At 34.6% G+C, this 18,865-nt stretch overlaps 2 protein-coding genes across 3 annotated transcripts; one reads left to right on the top strand and one right to left on the bottom strand.

Annotated features, from left to right (window-relative positions):
* The first annotated feature begins 3,256 nt into the window (after nt 1-3,256).
* Nucleotides 3,257-3,598, top strand: LOC147298563 (uncharacterized). The gene has a single exon (XM_086230077.1). The coding sequence runs from the start codon at nt 3,257-3,259 to the stop codon at nt 3,596-3,598; it is 342 nt and encodes a 113-aa protein (XP_086086203.1).
* A 7,928-nt stretch (nt 3,599-11,526) lies between these two features.
* LOC147298562 (protein DETOXIFICATION 40-like) lies at nt 11,527-17,289 on the bottom strand. 2 transcript variants are annotated; one of them, XM_086239465.1, is made up of 8 exons: nt 16,801-17,289; nt 16,021-16,652; nt 14,133-14,189; nt 13,778-14,016; nt 12,682-12,800; nt 12,477-12,563; nt 11,966-12,054; nt 11,527-11,787 (listed from the first exon to the last, which is right to left on the bottom strand). In XM_086239465.1, the coding sequence occupies exons 1-7, from the start codon at nt 17,134-17,136 to the stop codon at nt 11,989-11,991; spliced, it is 1,536 nt and encodes a 511-aa protein (XP_086095591.1). In that variant the 5' UTR covers nt 17,137-17,289; the 3' UTR covers nt 11,527-11,787; nt 11,966-11,988. The 2 variants fall into 2 exon arrangements, with proteins under 2 accessions (XP_086095591.1, XP_086095598.1); XM_086239472.1 differs by lacking the exon at nt 11,527-11,787 and having other exon boundaries at nt 11,799-12,054; nt 13,865-14,016.
* Between the last annotated feature and the right edge of the window lie 1,576 nt (nt 17,290-18,865).

Below are 18,865 nucleotides of genomic sequence, written 5' to 3'. Positions count from 1 at the left end.
AAAATAAAAGTAAGGGGGAGAGTTTATAATAAACCATGTGGCTTGTGCATCAAACTCATGTACCAATTCACCAATTAGTTATTAATTTAATGATATTATTCCTAAATGTCGAAGAAATTCTAAATTTGAACCTCCCTTCTCCACATAGGAAAAAATGGGAAGATGTGCCCCAACGTTTTATCTCAACGTACTATTCTTTCTCAACTTGTATGACATATACATTATACTCTACAAATGATAATAGAAAACTAAGAAACAAGAAAATAAATCATGTCAAACGAATGAATGCCAAAAAAATAATTGGTGCATTAAGCATTTTCTTAATAAGAAAAAGAAACTATATGCATGCAATTAATCTTAGAGTGCTTATATTCTCACTCATTGTCATATTTTCTACCCACCTTATTTTTACGCACACTATTAAATTTGAAAAAAAATATATAAAAACACTCTTCCTACCTTCCATTATTCCTATATAATACCCTTTGATATATCAACTCAAACACTCACCTACTAAACACTTTTTCCACCCCCCTTAACTATCATCTCACTCACTTATCTTTTTCCATAATTCTTTTCTTTCATAAACCCTAATTCTACTTTGTCACCAAAACTTAAAATCGATGATACTATTTGGTTGATGCTCATACATCTATTAAAATATATGATTATTCTATACCCTAAACCCTTATTATTTATTTATAGTTTTAGATAAAGAATTCATTCTATTTTAAAATTTCTTTTGATTTAGAAATTGAATATTAATCTTAGAGATTTAATTTGGAATTTAGGAATGAATTATAGGATAGGTATAAGATTCTTTTGTCTTCTATTTGGAAAAAGATGGGTGGGTGGAATGATAGTTAAGGGGGGTAAAAAGAGTGTTTAATAGGCGGGTGTTTGAATAGGTATATCAAAGTGTATTTATAGGAATAATGGGAGGTGAGAATAATGTTTTTATATTTTTTTCAAATTGAATGGTACATAGGTGTAAAAGTAAGGTGGGTGAGAAAATAGGATAAGGGGGTGAAAATATAAATACTCTTAATCTTATGTAGATAAGATCTCATAGTTTTTTTTAAGATAACCAGATTTAAATTGATTTTTTTTTAATGTAAGTTTTGAGTAATTCTATTTACCAACTCAATTTCCTTTTTTTAAATGAAATAATTGAAAGCTAAAACCACACAAAACTGAAATTTACTCGATCTTTTTTTTTTTTTTTATAGCCGTAGCAAGTTTATTGAAAGAACTAAGAGGTTACAATGTCATCCGCTACGTACGTAAGACTCAAGCCAAGGCAGAGTCTCATGAATCCAAACACTAATATAATTACAAGAAAGAGCAAAATGGGCTAGTTTCTGAGCCACCTTATTACAAAAACGACTTACATAAAAACAAATAACTCTTTCAAACGGCTCTATCAACCTCTTAGCATCTTCCAAAAGGTGCCCATCAGAAGCCAAGTCTTCCTCCAAACGATTAAGACGATGTATAACTCCTATCTACTCGATCTATATATTAGTATAAAAATTGTACAATCTGTTTAATAATAAATTGTACAAATGATATTAGTTATGTGTGTCTGTGATGCCAATGCAAGCATGGTGTGTTAATATACTCCATTTTAAATATCAAACGTCATCGTTCCTCATATCATAAATCTATTTAATTTAATTTGTAGCTTTGTACTATAAAATCGTTGTTGTATTGTTTTTTGTAGTTGTTAATTGACAGGCAGAGGCCGGTGGAGGGTTGACTTCAATGGAAAGCCACTGCGGAACCACTTCAAATTAAGCCAACATGTATATACATTATGTCTCCTTCGGCTCTCACTCTTCCTTGACTCAATAATTTTCTATACTTTATTAATTTTTAATTCATTTTGTTTCAATGACCCTTCACGCCGGTGGAGGTTTTTGTCTGGTCCATACATGGCAAGCCTCATGTTTCCTCTGCTACTTAATTTGACTTCAAAGCCACCAATGACAGAAGGACGTGTTTCCTCTGACCACCCTTTCACAAACTTCATTTTAATTAATTACTTTGGCGGTGTGCATCTTAAGTATTATGATCCATCGTTAATAACACCTCACCGTTTATTACATGATGTGATGAAAGAGAACATGATCTCTATATCATTGGTCATGAAAACAATGCTACATGTCTTGGAGAAAAGTGGCTCTATTAGCACAATCACACATCACAAAAGTGAAGAGTCATTAATTGGTTTATAAAAAAACTAAACCAAACATGTTAGTACTGAGATCTTTTGATAAAATTCTATACATATATATTTGGTACCATTAGTAGCTAAATTGAGAAAAAAAAACAACAATATATTTGTTATATACTTATATGTGATAATGTGAGAACTCATATATAAAAGTGCATTGTTGGACGCTTCAATTGACTTCCACACAACATGTGCTATTTTTGCTGACCAATTTTTTACGCCCACATTCATGTACTTTATCTAAAAGGATCTTATTCTAAACTACACATTTTTCGATAGACGTACTAATCTGTACATGTATTCAAGTAAATGCATGAACTAATACGTACTTAATCCCAAAAATGAATTCCCAACACCAACACCAGCCGCAATCATTGCTCCAATTCACTTCACCAGTTGTTGATGATCATCCAATTGATTCAACCACATGGCCGGCCGGTCTACGTAATTGTATTACCCCTTTTTTAATCAAGATCGAATTTTCTGTTCTCCATTGGCATCTGATCCAAAACCAAAGGCCGAGATCTGTGTAATTCTATATATAATTCATTAATGTAGCTAGCTATGATATTTTTTTTTTTTATCAAGCTAGCTATGATATGCATTAATATAATTAAATACAACAGCCTAACATATATGTGGTCACTTTCTATAATCTGTACTCTTCTTGCAGGCCTTCAATTTTCTATAATTTTCTAATGGGCAATTGGTATGCATACTCTCCTTAATTGAGAGCCTGTCTTAGTTAATTCACACACACCATGATGTAAAGGCCAACTCAGTGCCTGTTATTTTCTCCTCCATGATTTTGTACCAAACATCAATATTGCACCTGCTCTGCTTCATCAGCAAAATGACCTCCATTACCAAGTCCTCCCTCAACACTCTATAAATACAACTTATTAATACCACTCGAGCTTACACAACAATACAACACCTCTCTCTCTCTCTCTCTCTCTCTCTCTCTCTCTCTCTCTCTCTCTCTCTCTCTCTCTATCCGAGTCTTTCAATCTTGAAGGAATGGCTGTTGTGATGAGGAGGCCATCATATGGGTACTCAAAGATGGACAAGGAGGACCCAGAAGAGAGAATTCATCGGCGAGCACAGTTCTTGATCTACAAGGTGATGGAGCAAGCAGAGTTTCGAAGAAGGCCTTCGAATTTGAGGATTAGAATACGTAAATTGAAGGTGAAGATTGGGAAGAGATTGAAGAAGTTGAGGAAGAGCATGGTGCTGAGTATATCTGCAGCCAGAGTCAGCGTTTATAAACAAGTTTTCAGTCAATTGAAAACTTGCAAGACCTTGTTTAGCCGTACTGGAGAGGGCACCATTGCCACTAGTCTTCCACCTCTCTTCACTTGATCATCAACTTTTGTGCCTCTTAATATAAGTTTTCTTCTCGATCGTTTTTCAGAAATGCCAGCTTTGTTTGGGTGTTACATACTTTGCTTTTGTAATTCACAGAATATGTAACATACTTCATTTTCTTATAATATACCCTGGCAATCGATGCTTCTTCACAATTTTGTTTTGGCGTGAACTTGAAGCTCTTGGGTTCATTATATTGATGGAATAAGAATATGGTCGGTTCTTGTTCAATTTTCATACGTTTTTTGGGAATGACAAGCAAAGCACACAGTCACACATGACACATGGGCTCCACTTAATCAAAAGCCAAATCTAGCTAATATGGGCCAATTGCTCCTTTTTCTTACCAAACAAACTAGTATGGCTTAAGTAGCTATTGCACTGTTATTTATACTATACCAATTTGTATTATTTTTAATAGAGGTAAAATCAACCACTTGATTTTGTGAGCAGCCTCTCCTATATGTTATGGATTGAGAGAGAAATATTTAGGTGTAGTACGTTGTATTTTGCAGAACCATATAAACCAATAAGGATGGTAGAGAATAAAAATTGAATACAGAATATTTTGCGAACAAAATTATGATATCATGTTAAATAATTATTAAATTCTAAAAATAGGATATTAGAGAATAAGTCAATATTAAGATCAATTTTAATAATGCTATAATAAACTCAATTGAAACCCATAACATGGCTACAATGTATTAGATCCTGTTTAATAAACTTGATGAAGTTGTACCTTTCGTGAGGGTTGCCTATATACTTGCCTGGTAGGAAAGTTATGGGATATGTTTCGATATTCATAGTTTTTGGCCAAAAGTCAACTCCCTGGAGACACTCCTCAGTCCTCAGTCCTCACATTGACGTACTGTCCTAATTAACTGTCCTCTTGGGGAAGTGGGCCAGTGGCCAGCCGGCATATATAATTGGTCCAGCTCGGCCAACCAATCTATCCAACTAGCCTAATTAGTGCTGCCTGAAAAATTAACAAATGAGTAAATAAATTCTGGGTTTTTAAAAAGACATATGTTATGGTTTTATTTTACAGGGTTAAAGACAAAAATGATCCACGAACTTTACACTGATTCTTAATTTGGTGCATTAACTCTAAAAAGTGTCAATTTGGTTCATGAATTTTTCAAGTTGTATCAAAGCAGTACAAACGTTAACTTTCATCTTAAAATTAACGGACTTAGTCACATGAAAATATGATGAACGAATTAAAATGCTCTTGAAAATGTGGTCACTTGCTGTGCACATGACCAATTTTTATTAAATTTTTCGATGAAAATTAACATTTGTATTACTTTGGTACAACTTTAAAAGTTCATGGATAAAATTAACACTTTTTATAGTTAGTGGACCAAATTGAAATTCACTGTAAAGTTCATGAATCATTTTTGTATTTAATCTTATTTTCTAAGGCTCACGAGTCAGGAGTCAGGAATATCCCCATTTAACTTGGCTTTGGTATTCATCAAAATAAAAAAAAACATGGCTTAGGTTGCTCAAAATCGATTAAATTAAGATAAGGGAAAAGATTTTGTGTCCTAGAAGGGCACAAGATTTATGTGCCCTAATATAATGTGACAAAATTATTTTTAATACATCACTATTTATTTGCCACATCAAATTAATATCATTATTGTTAAAAGACAATTTTGCCCAATTCAAACCTAATTGCTACAATTACTATTTATAATCCAATGGTCTTTTCAACAACCACATTATATTTAGAGAGAGAGAGAGAGAGAGAATAATTTTCTTTCTTTCCCTTCTTCCTTCCCTGCCGTGAGAGGAAGAAAATGGCTTATTTGTTTTTTTTGGGGTTTAGTTTTGAAGAGAGAGAGAGAGAGAGGAATGATTTGAGTGGTCTTTTCTTTTCCTTGCTGTGAAAGGGAAAAAATTGCCATAAAAAAAAAATTTAAAGAAATGGGGTATTGCAGGCACTGACAATATCCTAATTTCAACACTTACAGAGTTACATCAACAATTGATATAACATTATAGGAGTTTAACTAATGGTTTAGGTTGTGTAGGTCCGAATGCAACAAACTCACCAATTAATCTCACCTCACATTAGTTAGTAGTTACTATACAGCAACTAATTAATTATTTAATTGGCATTGCTTTGTGTCATGGTCCGCACTTAGAGTTGTGCTTTCGTGAAATTAATATGAATTATGGAGGGTCAAATGGCGAGAGAATGACATTCGTTTGGTGAAGAGTGGCCAGGTTGCGCACATAGAAGGGTAATTTCATAATTTGGCTGTTTCGGGGTCCTCCAGTTGGAATTTGGGAAATCTAAAAATACCGGTAGATCCAGAAGGTCGAAACGAGTCCTACGCAACTGACGGTTCGTCATTCAGAGTTCATATGAATTAATTATGGTCAATTATGACTCCTCGCACGAGTTGATGTTTCCTCATGTTTTGTGAAGAAAAGCATAAAATGCTCTTTAGGGGGAGACATGGTGTCATGCTCTCCACCACCCCCGACGCCCACACCTAAGGAGCGTTAAGCGAGCTACTCTAAGAACCTTTGGGGACCTAGGGGGCGGGCACATGACTTCCAGAGGGCGGTCATGTGTCTCCGTGGGACAGGAGGTCCCACGGACAATACAAGCGAGCGGGAGTGCTTGTATTGCGCTGGGCGCGCGCACACGAGGCTACAAGGGGAATTCCCTTATGCTACGCCGTATGCACATCATGCCCACTACACGTGAACTCCCGGAGACTCCATGGGGCACATTGCCCATGTAGTACTCAACGAGGGCATCGGCTTGGGTTCGGCCATGCACAATATATGATGCTAGCAGGCACGGGAGGGGCGACCTCGTGCCAACGAGAGAAAGCTAATGTGGGGCATCGGAGAAGAGTTGCTCACTTGGGTGGCATGCTTGCAAGTTGGCTTGCATGTTCAACTCGAGGAAAGGACTATGGGCACGAGCTAGCCCTTAGAGCCATGACGGTCGCGATGTGGAAACAAAGTAAGACCTGACATGTGAGAATGGAATGCTGGCGTCATAAAAACCTATCGATCGGGCGAGTGTCTTGGCTGAGAACCTTGGCACAAGGAAGCAATCGTATATTCGCTACGAGCAAGACTTGAGATGAGTAGGTCTTGTTGGCAAACCTCAAGAAGGTAACGTATGAGTCTAAATCTTAAAAAAAGCAAAGAGAAAGGATGGCTGGCCTTGATTCAGAGGAATCTGGGCGCCGCACGGGCAAATTCAGCTGCGTAAAAAGTGAGCCCGTGACACTTTGTAAAGTCAAACCACCAATAGTGTATTTTGACTGAAAAAATACTCAATAGCAATGGTTGGGCATTTACTTAAAGAAATTAGTGCTTATTGCCCTTTTCTTGTAGTGTTCTATATACCTTTGTGGCTTTTGTTTTAATGGAAAGCATTCCTGGCCCAAAAAAAAAAAAGGATGCCAACAATTGCCACCATGGAAGAGATTACGATGTTATGAGTTTTTAGGGGTTAGAACAATTTATGGCTTGGATATTTTTATTTTTGTTTAATTTAAATTTTGTAAAATTTATAATGAAGGTTAAAACAGTATTTGTAAAAACTGATGTGGCAAGAAATAATGAATTATTTTTTTCCAAAAAGAAATAATGAATTTAATTAAAAAATATTAATGATTTTAATTGACATGTCATTAGGTCACTCTAGTAGCGTTGCCCTTAAGATAATTGATTAGTTGGAAGAGGCTGAGTTCATGCTTGGCACAATTTGTCTCATGTCGTTTCATGCATTGCACGTAGGACTTTGTGACTTCGTCTCAGTTAGTCCTTTCATTTCATGCATGGCACATTGGCACCACTATATATTATAATTAAGGACTAAAGAGGCTAGCTAGGCAAGTGTATATTAACTAGGTACCACATGATCCGAGCCAAATTTGGCTCTTAAACTTCACTGCTTTCAAGGTGATTGATTGTCATGACGATCACGTGTTCAGCGCGTGGTCTCTGTCTGACCTATAGCTGTGGATAAGTCAAATTTGGGATCTTTAATAAGCTTAATAATTTATATGTACAACTTTCGTCAACTAATAAACTTCTTCGTAATTAAGCTGCCAAGATTATTGTAATGGCATGGGGAGTTAAATTAAGATCCAATATATGAGATGACGAAACATGATCATAAATAATGATCTGATGATTAATTAAATTGGTACATAGTACGTAGAGTTGGTGTCCCAAGCAATGGAGCAGCCTGTTAGTGTTGAAAACGTACGTCTGTGTTGTGGCTTGAAAGTTTTTATATCCTCAGCCTGCATATACTAAAACAAGTAGGGATTTTAATTTCAGCATATATCGATCAGGTCTTGAGAAAAGGCTGCTTCTTGTCATCCCATTTTTCCAAACGCTAGCCGTGTCCACCTGAAAACTCAGTGCCCAGATCGATATGCCTCTTTGAGATGCATGTAATAGTAAATTATTACTAGCTCCAAGCCTCCAACTAGTGAACTATGAAAAAGAAAAGTTTTATCATCTCCTGTTACTAGATAATTAAAAAATTTAGTCATAAATATAGTCAATAACATAAGTAAGTTAAAGAAAAATCTATACGCATTAACCGTGTTCGTCAATGTAACTTAGACCACCAAGCGCTCAACAGCTGCATTTGTATCTTATAGTTACCACGTGATTTTTTTTCTTGATTTTTTACTTGAATTTCTTAATGATTGTGGAATTGATTAGGTTTTTATATAGTGTGTTTAAGTATGTTTTACGAAATTTATTGGTTGAAGATTTAAAGTTGATACTTTTATACTCATAATATATAATGTATCTACAATTTTGTAATTGCAGATGCAAAAAATTGCAAATTTATAGTTAAAAAATGCATATGCAGTTGTCGAGTGCTTGACAGTAATTTTTGTCCTGAAATTTAATAATGCAACCGACTGTCTTGCTAGGTAAGTAAATTTAGGGGTGGTTCGGTACGGTTACCGAACCGGGAACCCCAAACCGGTGTACCGACCGAACCCCTTGGTTGCCCCTTTTGGTTACCGAGTCCGGTACTGGTATGTCAGTAAACCGGCACTCGATTGGACTGGCATACTCAATCAGTCGATCGGCACGGTTCGGACTAGGCCTTGATCGGCGACGGTGAGGGAGATGCAACATAAGCGAGCGGCGACATCGATCAGAAAAGGAGCGCAAAGAGGAGGAGAAAGAGTGATCGCAAAGAGGGAGGAGAGAGAGAATAAGTGAGAGAGATAGAGATAGGCGGCTGAGTAAGATTTTGTGATCGCAGAGAGGAAGGAGAAGGAGTGATCACAGAGAGGGAGAAGAGAGAGAGAGGTGGGCGGCTGAGTTTGTGTTTTGGACTTTTAGTGAGTTTGGTTGTTTTAAGTTAAAACTTTTAACTTTTAAGCTTTGGATTGTGTTTTAGGGTTTGGTTGTTTTAATTTTAACTTTTAACTTCTAACTAATAAATAATAATATAAAAACTAATTGTACATAATACAAAAAATTATTTATCATTCCTCTTAATCATAATATTTTATTTTTTATTTTTAAATGTAGGTATAGTTTGGGGTTTGGAGTTTAGAGTTTGGAGTTTTTACTTTTTAAGTTTTTAATATATTACATATGTTTTAAAACATATTTTATAATTTATATAATACATTTCTATACCCTAAATTTAAAATACTTTTCTATACATATCTATAATTTATATAAAACATTTATATAGACTATATATAGTTATTAGTTATATACTAACTATGAATTATTGAATTATTATCGATGCTAAACATTTCTATAGACTATAATTATTAGTTATAGACTAAACATTTATATAGACTCTAGTTATTAGTTATAAACTATATCATATTATACCATACGTACTAAACATTTTTATAGACTATAGTTATTAGTTATATACCAACTATTAATTATTAAATTATTATCAATTATAGTCCTAGGGTATATGCATGGTATATCGGTATAGCATATAAGCCCTATAAGGTATAGGATTTAAAAATTTAAAATTACACAATAAGGTTTAGGGTATGGGATATAGGAATAGGATATAGGATTTAGAATTTAGTTTATAGTTATATGATATAAATTGTTTAGGATATGGTATAATATTAGGGTTTAGCTGTTTAGGGTATTTTTTTTTAGTTTTTAACTTTTTATATAGAAATGTATTAGTATAAATTATAGATTAGGTCCACTTATTTTATATCTAGTTCAATTTTGGTCCACGATCTTTTTTAAGTTCTGTTTTAGTTCACTAATTGTTTCATTTGTTCAATAAAGGTCTAGATTTGTGACTTTAAATCCTTTGAGTTGTATTTTCTTCAATTATAATTGAAGTATAAGTTATATTTCATCATTTCTTAGTCATAAAAACAAATTTGGAGTATTATAATATAAGAGAATTGAGATTGGGTGAAGTTCGAAAAATTGGCAGTTTCGGGTACCCTACTTTGGGGTAAATTATCTTGAGTTTTAGAACTCCAATTTAAATGATCTTTATATAGTTTTGTAAAGAAGAAATGCATAGCTTTAAAATAAGTATATGTTTGTTGAATTTATGTGAGATTTGATAGGATAAAAGGCAGGCCAAATTTGAAAAAACAAATCTAGACCTTTATTAAACAATTAGTGGACCAAAACAGAACTTAAAAAAGATTGTGGACCAAAATTGAACTAGGTATAAAATAAGTAGACTAAATATGTAATTTCCTCAAATGTATTATATAAATTATTAATTATAGGGTTTAGGGTTTATAGACATGTATATAAATGTATTATAGAAATATATCTTATCGTATAGAAGTATAGAACTGTATAAAAATGTAATATTTAAATTAAATGTTATATATACTCGGTCCGGTTCAGTAAACCGATGGTTCTAGGATCTGAGAACCGAAACCGGACATAATAGTTCGATTGGCAAACCGATATTCTGATACGGTTATTCTCGACATTGATTGGGCCAGTTTCGGGTCCGATTTCGATTTTCGGTCAAACCAACCTAGTCCTAAGTAAATTAGTAATTTTAGCCTAGAAATTAAAGGACAAAAAAAAAATCCAACTAGTCAATTAAGCGACATCTGAAATGGGCCGGATTCAAGCCCAATAAAGAGTCAAGAACTCAGTGGATCCTATATTATGAGTGGGCCGGCCTTCTATGGGACAGTGTTGGCCTTCTTATAATTAAAACTGAGAAAACTTTCCTCTGTGGCATCAGATTTTTGCTGATGAACAAGTAGAACTGTAGAAGTATTTCTGACGTACAAAAATAGAACATGTAATAGGAATATAGGATTTTGTATTTAAATAAATCCTGACCAAAAAAAAAAAAGTATTTAAATGGTAAAAATCAAACAATGCATGCATGGATGCTAGATTTATATAGCTTGAACTAAAAGTAAACATTTATATTTATCGACGTTACCATGAGGCCATAGGCAAAGATTTGGAAGGTGCGGCCGAGAGAGGTCGCCGGCGAAGACGCGGGTGGAAAGCGACATGGCAAAGTTGATGACATAGACGAATACGGCTGGGGCTGCAAAGCGGAAGAGGAGCTTGAGTTCGGTCAATGTGGCCATTGGGTGTCGGAGAGTCCTCCACCCCATTTTGCCTATTACTGGAGCTAGGCTGTTGCTGCTGATTCGGGTTCGGGTTCGGGTTCGGGTTCGGGTTCGGTTTCGGATTTGGATTTGGATTCGTCTACAATTAATATTGATTGTGATTTGTCAATATCATTTAATAAGAAAAGAAGATTGATTGTGATTTATTTTCCTGGTTTGTGGCCTTGCGTCCTTGGCTTTGCTGTTTGTGTTCTGTATTTCTTTTTTCCTTTCTAATGAATTTGAATTTCCAAAACAAAATCAAGAAAGGAAATAGATTAATTATTAATTGTAAGATGTTAATTTTTTGAATGGCAATTTTAATAGCTTAGCTAGCTTTGAATTTGATGGATAAATATTCAGTATGAGGTGACAAACATGATCACAAAGTGATCCGAATTAATTAATTTGGTACAAAGTATAGGTGGTGTCCGCTGTCCCGAGTGTTCAGAAACCTGCAGTTATTGTTGGAAAAGTGCTTGTGGCTTTTTAGCTTCAGCAACTGATGAAGGTCCTCCCGCTAGCAATTCTTAGGCCGGTTGCTGACAGCCTACTAGAAAAAGTAGTGATTTTTTTTTTTTTTTGGTAAAAAGGCAGGCCAAAGCCCAAACAACACAACAAACTAGCCTTTAACTAACCGGGGTCTCCCAAGACCCAGACCATCAGCCAACACCAGACTAGCAATGGAGGGAGGGGGGGTCACAAAAAGATGACATCCAAGATCCAAATCATGAGAAAAAGTAGTGATTTTAATTTCAGCATACTGTATATCGATCAGCTTTTGAGAAGAGGCTGCTTCTTGTCATCCCATTTTTCCATACGCTTTCTTGCCTTGTCCACCTGAAAACTCCAAATAAGTTGTGAGGTCCTTAATTAATGGGCTTAAAGCCCAATAGTATGAGCCCAAAGATATGGGATCCCATGTAGGACTAGCAGTTGTAACTTGTTCGTTGTTAGTTGTAAAGAGAGGGCCAGTTGTTCATTGCGGATTGTCCAAGGCTATATATGGCTGGGAGCTACTATTTTAAGAGTGGGCCATTGTTGGCCTTCTTAGATTGAGGAAAGTTTTGTCTATGTATTGGTATCAGATTTTTGCTGAACATGTACAAGTATTTAAATGCTAAAAATTAAACAATGTAAAAGAAATTAAGCACATATATTCATTGAAACCTACTTTAAGTGGTAAAGATGGATGGGGTAATAGTTGATGATATTAGGATAAGTTTAGAGTTTGATTCCTTTCAATATAACCAAAAAGTTACCTCTTTATTCCAGTCTGTACGGAATGTTACCCACAACAAGATTAAGGTCTGCATCATTGTTCCTCCTATCATCCCTGACCATATTCCCTGTATACCAATTTCCAATTATCATTTTCTTGGTTAAATTAATTAAAAGAGTTTGATATTTGCGCTTAATTTAATTAATTGAGAACTTGTAAGAATTAATAATAATAATAATACATACCTCAGCACCAAAGTCGAACTTAAATCCGAGAACACAGCCTAATGGGATTCCGACCACGTAATAACATCCTACATTCACATATGCCACAAATGCTTGCCATCCACATCCAACAGCCACCCCTACATGCCATTATAATTAAATATGAATTTAATTATTACAAGGAGACAAAAACTAGTGTTCAATTGGCTAAACAATAATATTGCATATATATGATCGACCAGTTAGTGTTTTGTCTTTCTAAATGTTCCATTAATCTAGCGATTATATATATCAGATAAGTTCTTCACCCGAAAGAAAAGAAGATTCGAAGAGGGTTGAGATTGAACTGACCAAAGAATATCAGTCAATTTTAGCTAGCTGTATATGATAAGCAAATGGAGACGAACAATTTATAAGACAGCTATATATGTATATATAGTTCACATCTTGAGAGGCAAACGACAATTAATTATAATATTTTAAATGTGAAATTTTTAATTTTTAACTTACTATTTAAAAGATTGAAGCATAGACAAGCAAGTACCATTTCCACAAAAAATATCTAAAAAGTGAACCCATTAATTCTGAACAAAAATATCTAAAAAGTACGTGAACCTGGAGACAGACAGCTAGCTATATACCACAAATTGTTGATCTTCAACATAATTGATCCAGGGGTGGATTATGGCACCATATTTTTTATAAAAATTTTGACACAAGTGTTTAATCGGATTCATTTCATATAGAATTTCAATAATTCAAATTTTTAGGTCTCTATTAAAAAATTATCTTTGTAAAAAATTAAGTAAATCGAAAATTATTTACTTACAAAGATTAAATGGTCAACAAAATAAACATTTGAAATGTTAACCATTTAATCTTTGTAGGTATATAGTTTATGATTTATCTAATTTTTTATATGAATAATTTTTTAATAAAAACCTAAAAAATAAACTGTTCGGATCGTTGAAATTCTATACAAAATAAGCCTAATTAAAAACTTGTATACAAAATATTGTGTCATTAATCATTTTCCATCGATCAATTCATAGATAAAAGTAGTTTTTAGACCCAAAAAAAAAAAAAAAAAGGATAGATAAAAGTTGTAAGTACATACCGGAGAGGACTGGTTGAATGCCATTAAGGAGTAAAGTGACAGCCAAGTAAGGGCAGAGGTGGGAGACAGCATTGGCCACAGTCTCACCTTCAGTGAAGGCATAGCTGATCACATCACGTAGGGACATCACAACCACAGCTTCCACTGCAGCGATTGTTAAGGACACCAAAGTTACTACTAGAACCGAGAATGCTGCTGACTTTGGATTCCCAGCACCCAGTTCATTGCTTACTCTCACACTGCATTATTCATGTACGTAATTTCAATTTTCAATTCAAATTCTAATTAAGAGTAGGAATTTAATTGCATTGATCGATTAATTTGTCTAGTTATTAAAAATGGTGGACTTAATTACCTTGCAGCTGCATTAAATCCAACTGAAACCATGAACAACAATCCAGATATCGCCATGCTGCACAAGGCCAAACCATCAATCAATTAATATTAATGGTCCATTTATTAATAATTAGTAAAATTAAATTACCAACTTGTACACGGCGTTGAGTATAGGAGCACGTGGCCGTGCACAAGTTGAGTAATGGATTTAGTGATTATCATGGACCATGGTCCCCTACGTGGACTTTTTTTTTTTGGCCAAACATACATGGACTTTGAGCACAGGAGGATATATATATTGGAATACTATGCATGGCGTTGTCAAAAAGCTATATTTTATCAGATCAATAATGCTAGTTGTCCTATATTTTTTTTTTCACATTTGTATTTTATCTGATGTGTCATTACTTTACTGAAAGAGTATTTCTTTTTTCTTTTTTAGGTTTTATTTTTTAATTTTTAGTGTCTAATATATTAATGCCATGCAAGATGGTATAAAATTGTGATATAAAAATATAGTAAGTATAACATTATTGTTTATCAGATATATAGAATTTGAAAGATGACCGAGATATATATGTCCTTTTGTGAAGAGGCATATATATACGAGCAGATATATAGAATTTGAAAGATGACCGAGATATATATGTCCTTTTGTGAAGAGGCATATATATAGTATCCGACAATATTAGAACCCTGTTAAGTGCGTACATGTGGACTCAGTGACTCACATACGCACATCTTATTTGTTAAGATAAGCATTTTGAAGTCTATCTTTGTATGTTGTTAGAATTTATATTCTCTACTTATATATTTTTATTTTTTTTATTCTAGTTATGTATTTATTATTTAAAGATAAAAAGTACAAAATAAAATTAATTTAAAATACAAAACAACTAGAGAATAAGAATGCTGATTGATAACTTCTTTCACTCAAAAACTATTTATTATCACATTTATTCACCATTGTTAGTAGGTATCTCTCCCATTTGAGTGATTTATTATGAGGGCCCATGCACAAGTATAATAGGGTTCATTTATACCATAATTGTGTTTCATCTTTGTGAATATGTCAAAATATAGTCAACAAGTCAAGCCTACCACTTTCATAAGTGAAGGTCCGGTGCACCAATACGAGTAATCATTAATTTGATTGATTTGGGCTTCATTCATTACTTCTTTATGAATATGGATTCGATAATACTAAATGTGGTTCACGCAGAATCACTCCCTGCTGTTTATGATCAACCGTTGATATGATTTAAATTTTTAGAGTATCTTTAATAGACTCTTTAAATGAAGAATTCTTCAATTTTTAAAGAGATAGAACATTATTTTGGACTCCAAGAAACTCTTCAAAATGAATCTTCAACTTAAAACTCAATATATCTCTCTTCAAATCTAAAACTCTCTTTCCTCTCTTCAAATATTAATGACATTAAATTTTCTTTATAATTCCTATAAAATTTACATTCTCTCCTATTATTAATAAATTTTAAGTTGAATAAATTAAACTTTCTTTTCTTTTATTTGAATAATTTAATTCCAAAAAAATAATTAGTGCATAGAAAAAATACAAATAATTAAAGTTAGAAGAATCTGTTGGAGATGCTCTTACAGCACTCAGACCCATTTTAGTTAGACCCACTATAAAAATGAGAAGCCATTGTATATCTTATATATACATGCATGCATTTATAAAGTTGAAAATTACTGCATGTGATGATAATACCGCATATCATATGTTGCAAATTTATCAAAAGTATAATATATATAATTAAAAGAAAAAGATTTAAAGTTTATATATTAACAATTGTATAAGTTTTACCTTAATATGTCACGTGATATTAACTTAGGCACAATAATGTTTCATTAAAGACTTAGGCAAATTAAGTTAATTTACGTACCATACGGACAAGGAATTCAATGCAAGCTCAGGGTTCTTCAGCAAGCCAGCAACCAACACAAGCACCTGAAAGTACCATGTCTCCAAGCACAGCATCACCGCCGAGGCAGCCGATAATTTCAAGAACTCCCAGAGCCCAGAGAAGGCCTGCAAACTAAACCCGGCCCACGTCTCCTTACACCGACTGCTGATTAAGATGTAAACGAACTGGGCCCCCACTATGATCCACCAGGACAGGCTCAAAACCAACGACGCACCGATCAACCCCATTCCCAACTTGTACACGGCCACCCAGCTAAGCAATAAGTGCACCCCAAGAGTAGCTGCCGATATGTAGGCACTTGGGAGCACAATTCTCTGGGCCTGGAGAAATTTTTGTATGGGGAAGTTGACGGCGTAGGCGAAGATTTGTGGGATGAGCCCGTAAACGAAAACGGCGGCGGCAGAAGCCACCTCTGTTGGTTCGCCGAGTAGGATCAAGATTGGTTTGGATAGGATAAATATAGTGAGAAGTGGAAGACCAGTCAGAGTTAGGACTATGGTTGCTCTTTGGAGATATATGCCTAACATGTCGTACCTTTGGGCCCCGTAGGCTTGCCCACATAGAGTCTCTACCGCGCTTCCCATACCTAACTGCAAGACCAAGACAAACATAACTAAAGAGATAAAAGAATTAATGATAACATTAAAGACACTTCATCGTATAAATGTTCTCTTATTATACAGTCAAATTAATTAGAAAGCGTGCGGTAATATTAGATTGAGTCTAACATGTCAATACCATAAGGCCGTATGCAAAGAGTTGGACGCCACTGTTGCCAAGAGAAGCAGCGGCGAGCTCAAGGTTGCCGAGGTGGCCGGCGAAGACACGGGTGGAGAGCGACATGGCGTTGTTGATGACATAAACAAAGACGGCTGGGGCAGCGAGGCGGAAGAGGAGTTTGAGTTCGATCCATGTAGCCAGGCGGAGCCTCTTAAAGTACGGCAATTGGGTGTCGGAGAGTACCTTCTCAAGTGGAGAGTCCACGCCATATTGACTGGAGACTGCTGCTGCTAATTCGGGTTCGGGTTCGCTGTGTAAGATGGGTTGGTGGAGTTGGTCTTGAACAGAGCCCATGGACTATAGCAACTGATTGTGGTGTTTGTGATGCCTGTGCTACAGTTTGAGCAATGGAACAGGAAAATGGGTGCTTCGAAAGAGTGAGGGTAGCTGTCATTAATAGAGCTCGACAGAAGAGAATGAATTCGGTTTTGACACGTTGTCGGTGAACCTAAGTTTGCACACTGTATGAGTAATGATAAGTATAAAATTCAGCTATTTACTGATAAATTCTTTTTCAAAGAAAAAAAAATTATTCTCTTTAGTTTGGTGAAACAATTATTTGGTCAGTCAGTGTATTACTTTTGGTGATGCCTGGTGCCTCTTGTCATTGTCGAGAATATAGTTTTTTTTTTTTTTTTTTTTTTCTAATTCTTATTATTTCAACTATTAACTTGCGGCTGCAAATTTTTAAAAACAAAATTATACCATTTCTCAAATTCATATCAAATTGTTCCGAAAAGGGAAAAACAAGAAAGTATAGCAAACTTTTCAATAATTTTTTTCGTCGTTTACCATTATGCAATTGTGACGTCAAAAAATTTCAGTATATATTTGTTAAAAAAAAAAAAAGTGGACGAGAAAAAGAAAAAGAAGATTAAATTGATGACCACTGTCCCACTGTCTGTGGCATATGATTGCAGGCAAAAAGACAAGAGCATACACATGATTAGGGGTAATAGTTACGCTGACGTCAGTAGGAGAATACCAGGATAGAACCTCACGTAGTTTTTTTTTTTAGTTGGAACCTCACATAATGATCAATGACATGTATAGCCACAACATGCATACATGTTTATATATTATACAATGTTTAGTAAAAACCAAAAAACTTCTTTAGAACAGTTCTATACTTCTATATATTAAATATGTTTATCGATAAAAAAGATAAACACAAAAATATACACTACTACAATACCTATCAAAGCCAACTAATATCATAAACTAATGTTTAAGTTAGTTTGTGTTATTCTCCAAACAGTGCACTATTTACTGTGGCTGACATGAGCCACCTAATTCCACTAAAACATAGTTACAACAGTTATAACTAAAATGAAAAATGGTTTCTGTGAGGGTTAAAGTTGTAAATATGTCATTATTTTGGCTATTGATATGTTGTGCCAACTAATATCTATCCGTTGGTGAATTGGTAGCCTTATGTTTTCTGACAACTCTCTCCTTCCTCACCATTGTTTTCAGACCGATCCCCTTTTGTTTCCCTGTTAAACAACCAAATTTCATTCCAATACATGGTTAGTGAGAAGATAAATCCATAGCAACTTATGCTACCACCAATATGAGCTGCCGGCCACCTTGTAACTGATGAAGGAATTAACTAATTGCAGGCATCTGGCAGCGTGGGTTTGATTGGCAACTATTTCATGGGTAAGGTTTGTTAATGGCATCAACAGATGATTATTGGTTCCTAAACTAGTTGCTTACTGTGTGTAGCTCTATCATACCAGAAACTTTATCTTTTCACAACTGATGGAATTTATGGATTGTAAATTGGTTGTTTTCAGCAATTCCTCATACTATCTGGGAGGGTAACTGTGTTCAGTGCAATATAACCAAGGAACACTGCTTTCTCTGACTTGCCCAGTTTTTCCCCAAACTCTATTGACCTGTGAAATTTGTTTTTGGCTGAAAATTGTTTGTGGCTGAAATTTTTTTTTATGTGAAAACAAATATTGTAGTAAGTTAGATTGAATTACATTTTATAAAAATTCAAAAATATTGGTGTTTC

This window comes from Dryas octopetala, chromosome 1 (genome assembly GCF_963921425.1).
Source record: "Dryas octopetala chromosome 1, drDryOcto1.1, whole genome shotgun sequence".
NCBI lineage: Eukaryota > Viridiplantae > Streptophyta > Magnoliopsida > Rosales > Rosaceae > Dryas > Dryas octopetala.
The sequence above is the reverse complement of the archived record's forward strand: the minus strand, read 5'-3'. Positions and strand labels throughout refer to the sequence as shown.

Bases quoted from the DNA above. Each gene is read 5' to 3' on its own strand.
- LOC147298562 (XM_086239465.1), bottom strand. From the start codon at position 17,136: ATGGGCTCTGTTCAAGACCAACTCCACCAACCCATCTTACACAGCGAA. The intron at 16,653-16,800 runs GTATTGACATGT...TTGGTCTTGCAG, and splicing joins TCTTTGCATACGGCCTTATG to TTAGGTATGGGAAGCGCGGT. The intron at 12,055-12,476 runs GTAACTTTTTGG...TGGAGTTTTCAG, and splicing joins GTACAGACTGGAATAAAGAG to GTGGACAAGGCAAGAAAGCG.
- LOC147298563 (XM_086230077.1), top strand. From the start codon at position 3,257: ATGGCTGTTGTGATGAGGAGGCCATCATATGGGTACTCAAAGATGGAC.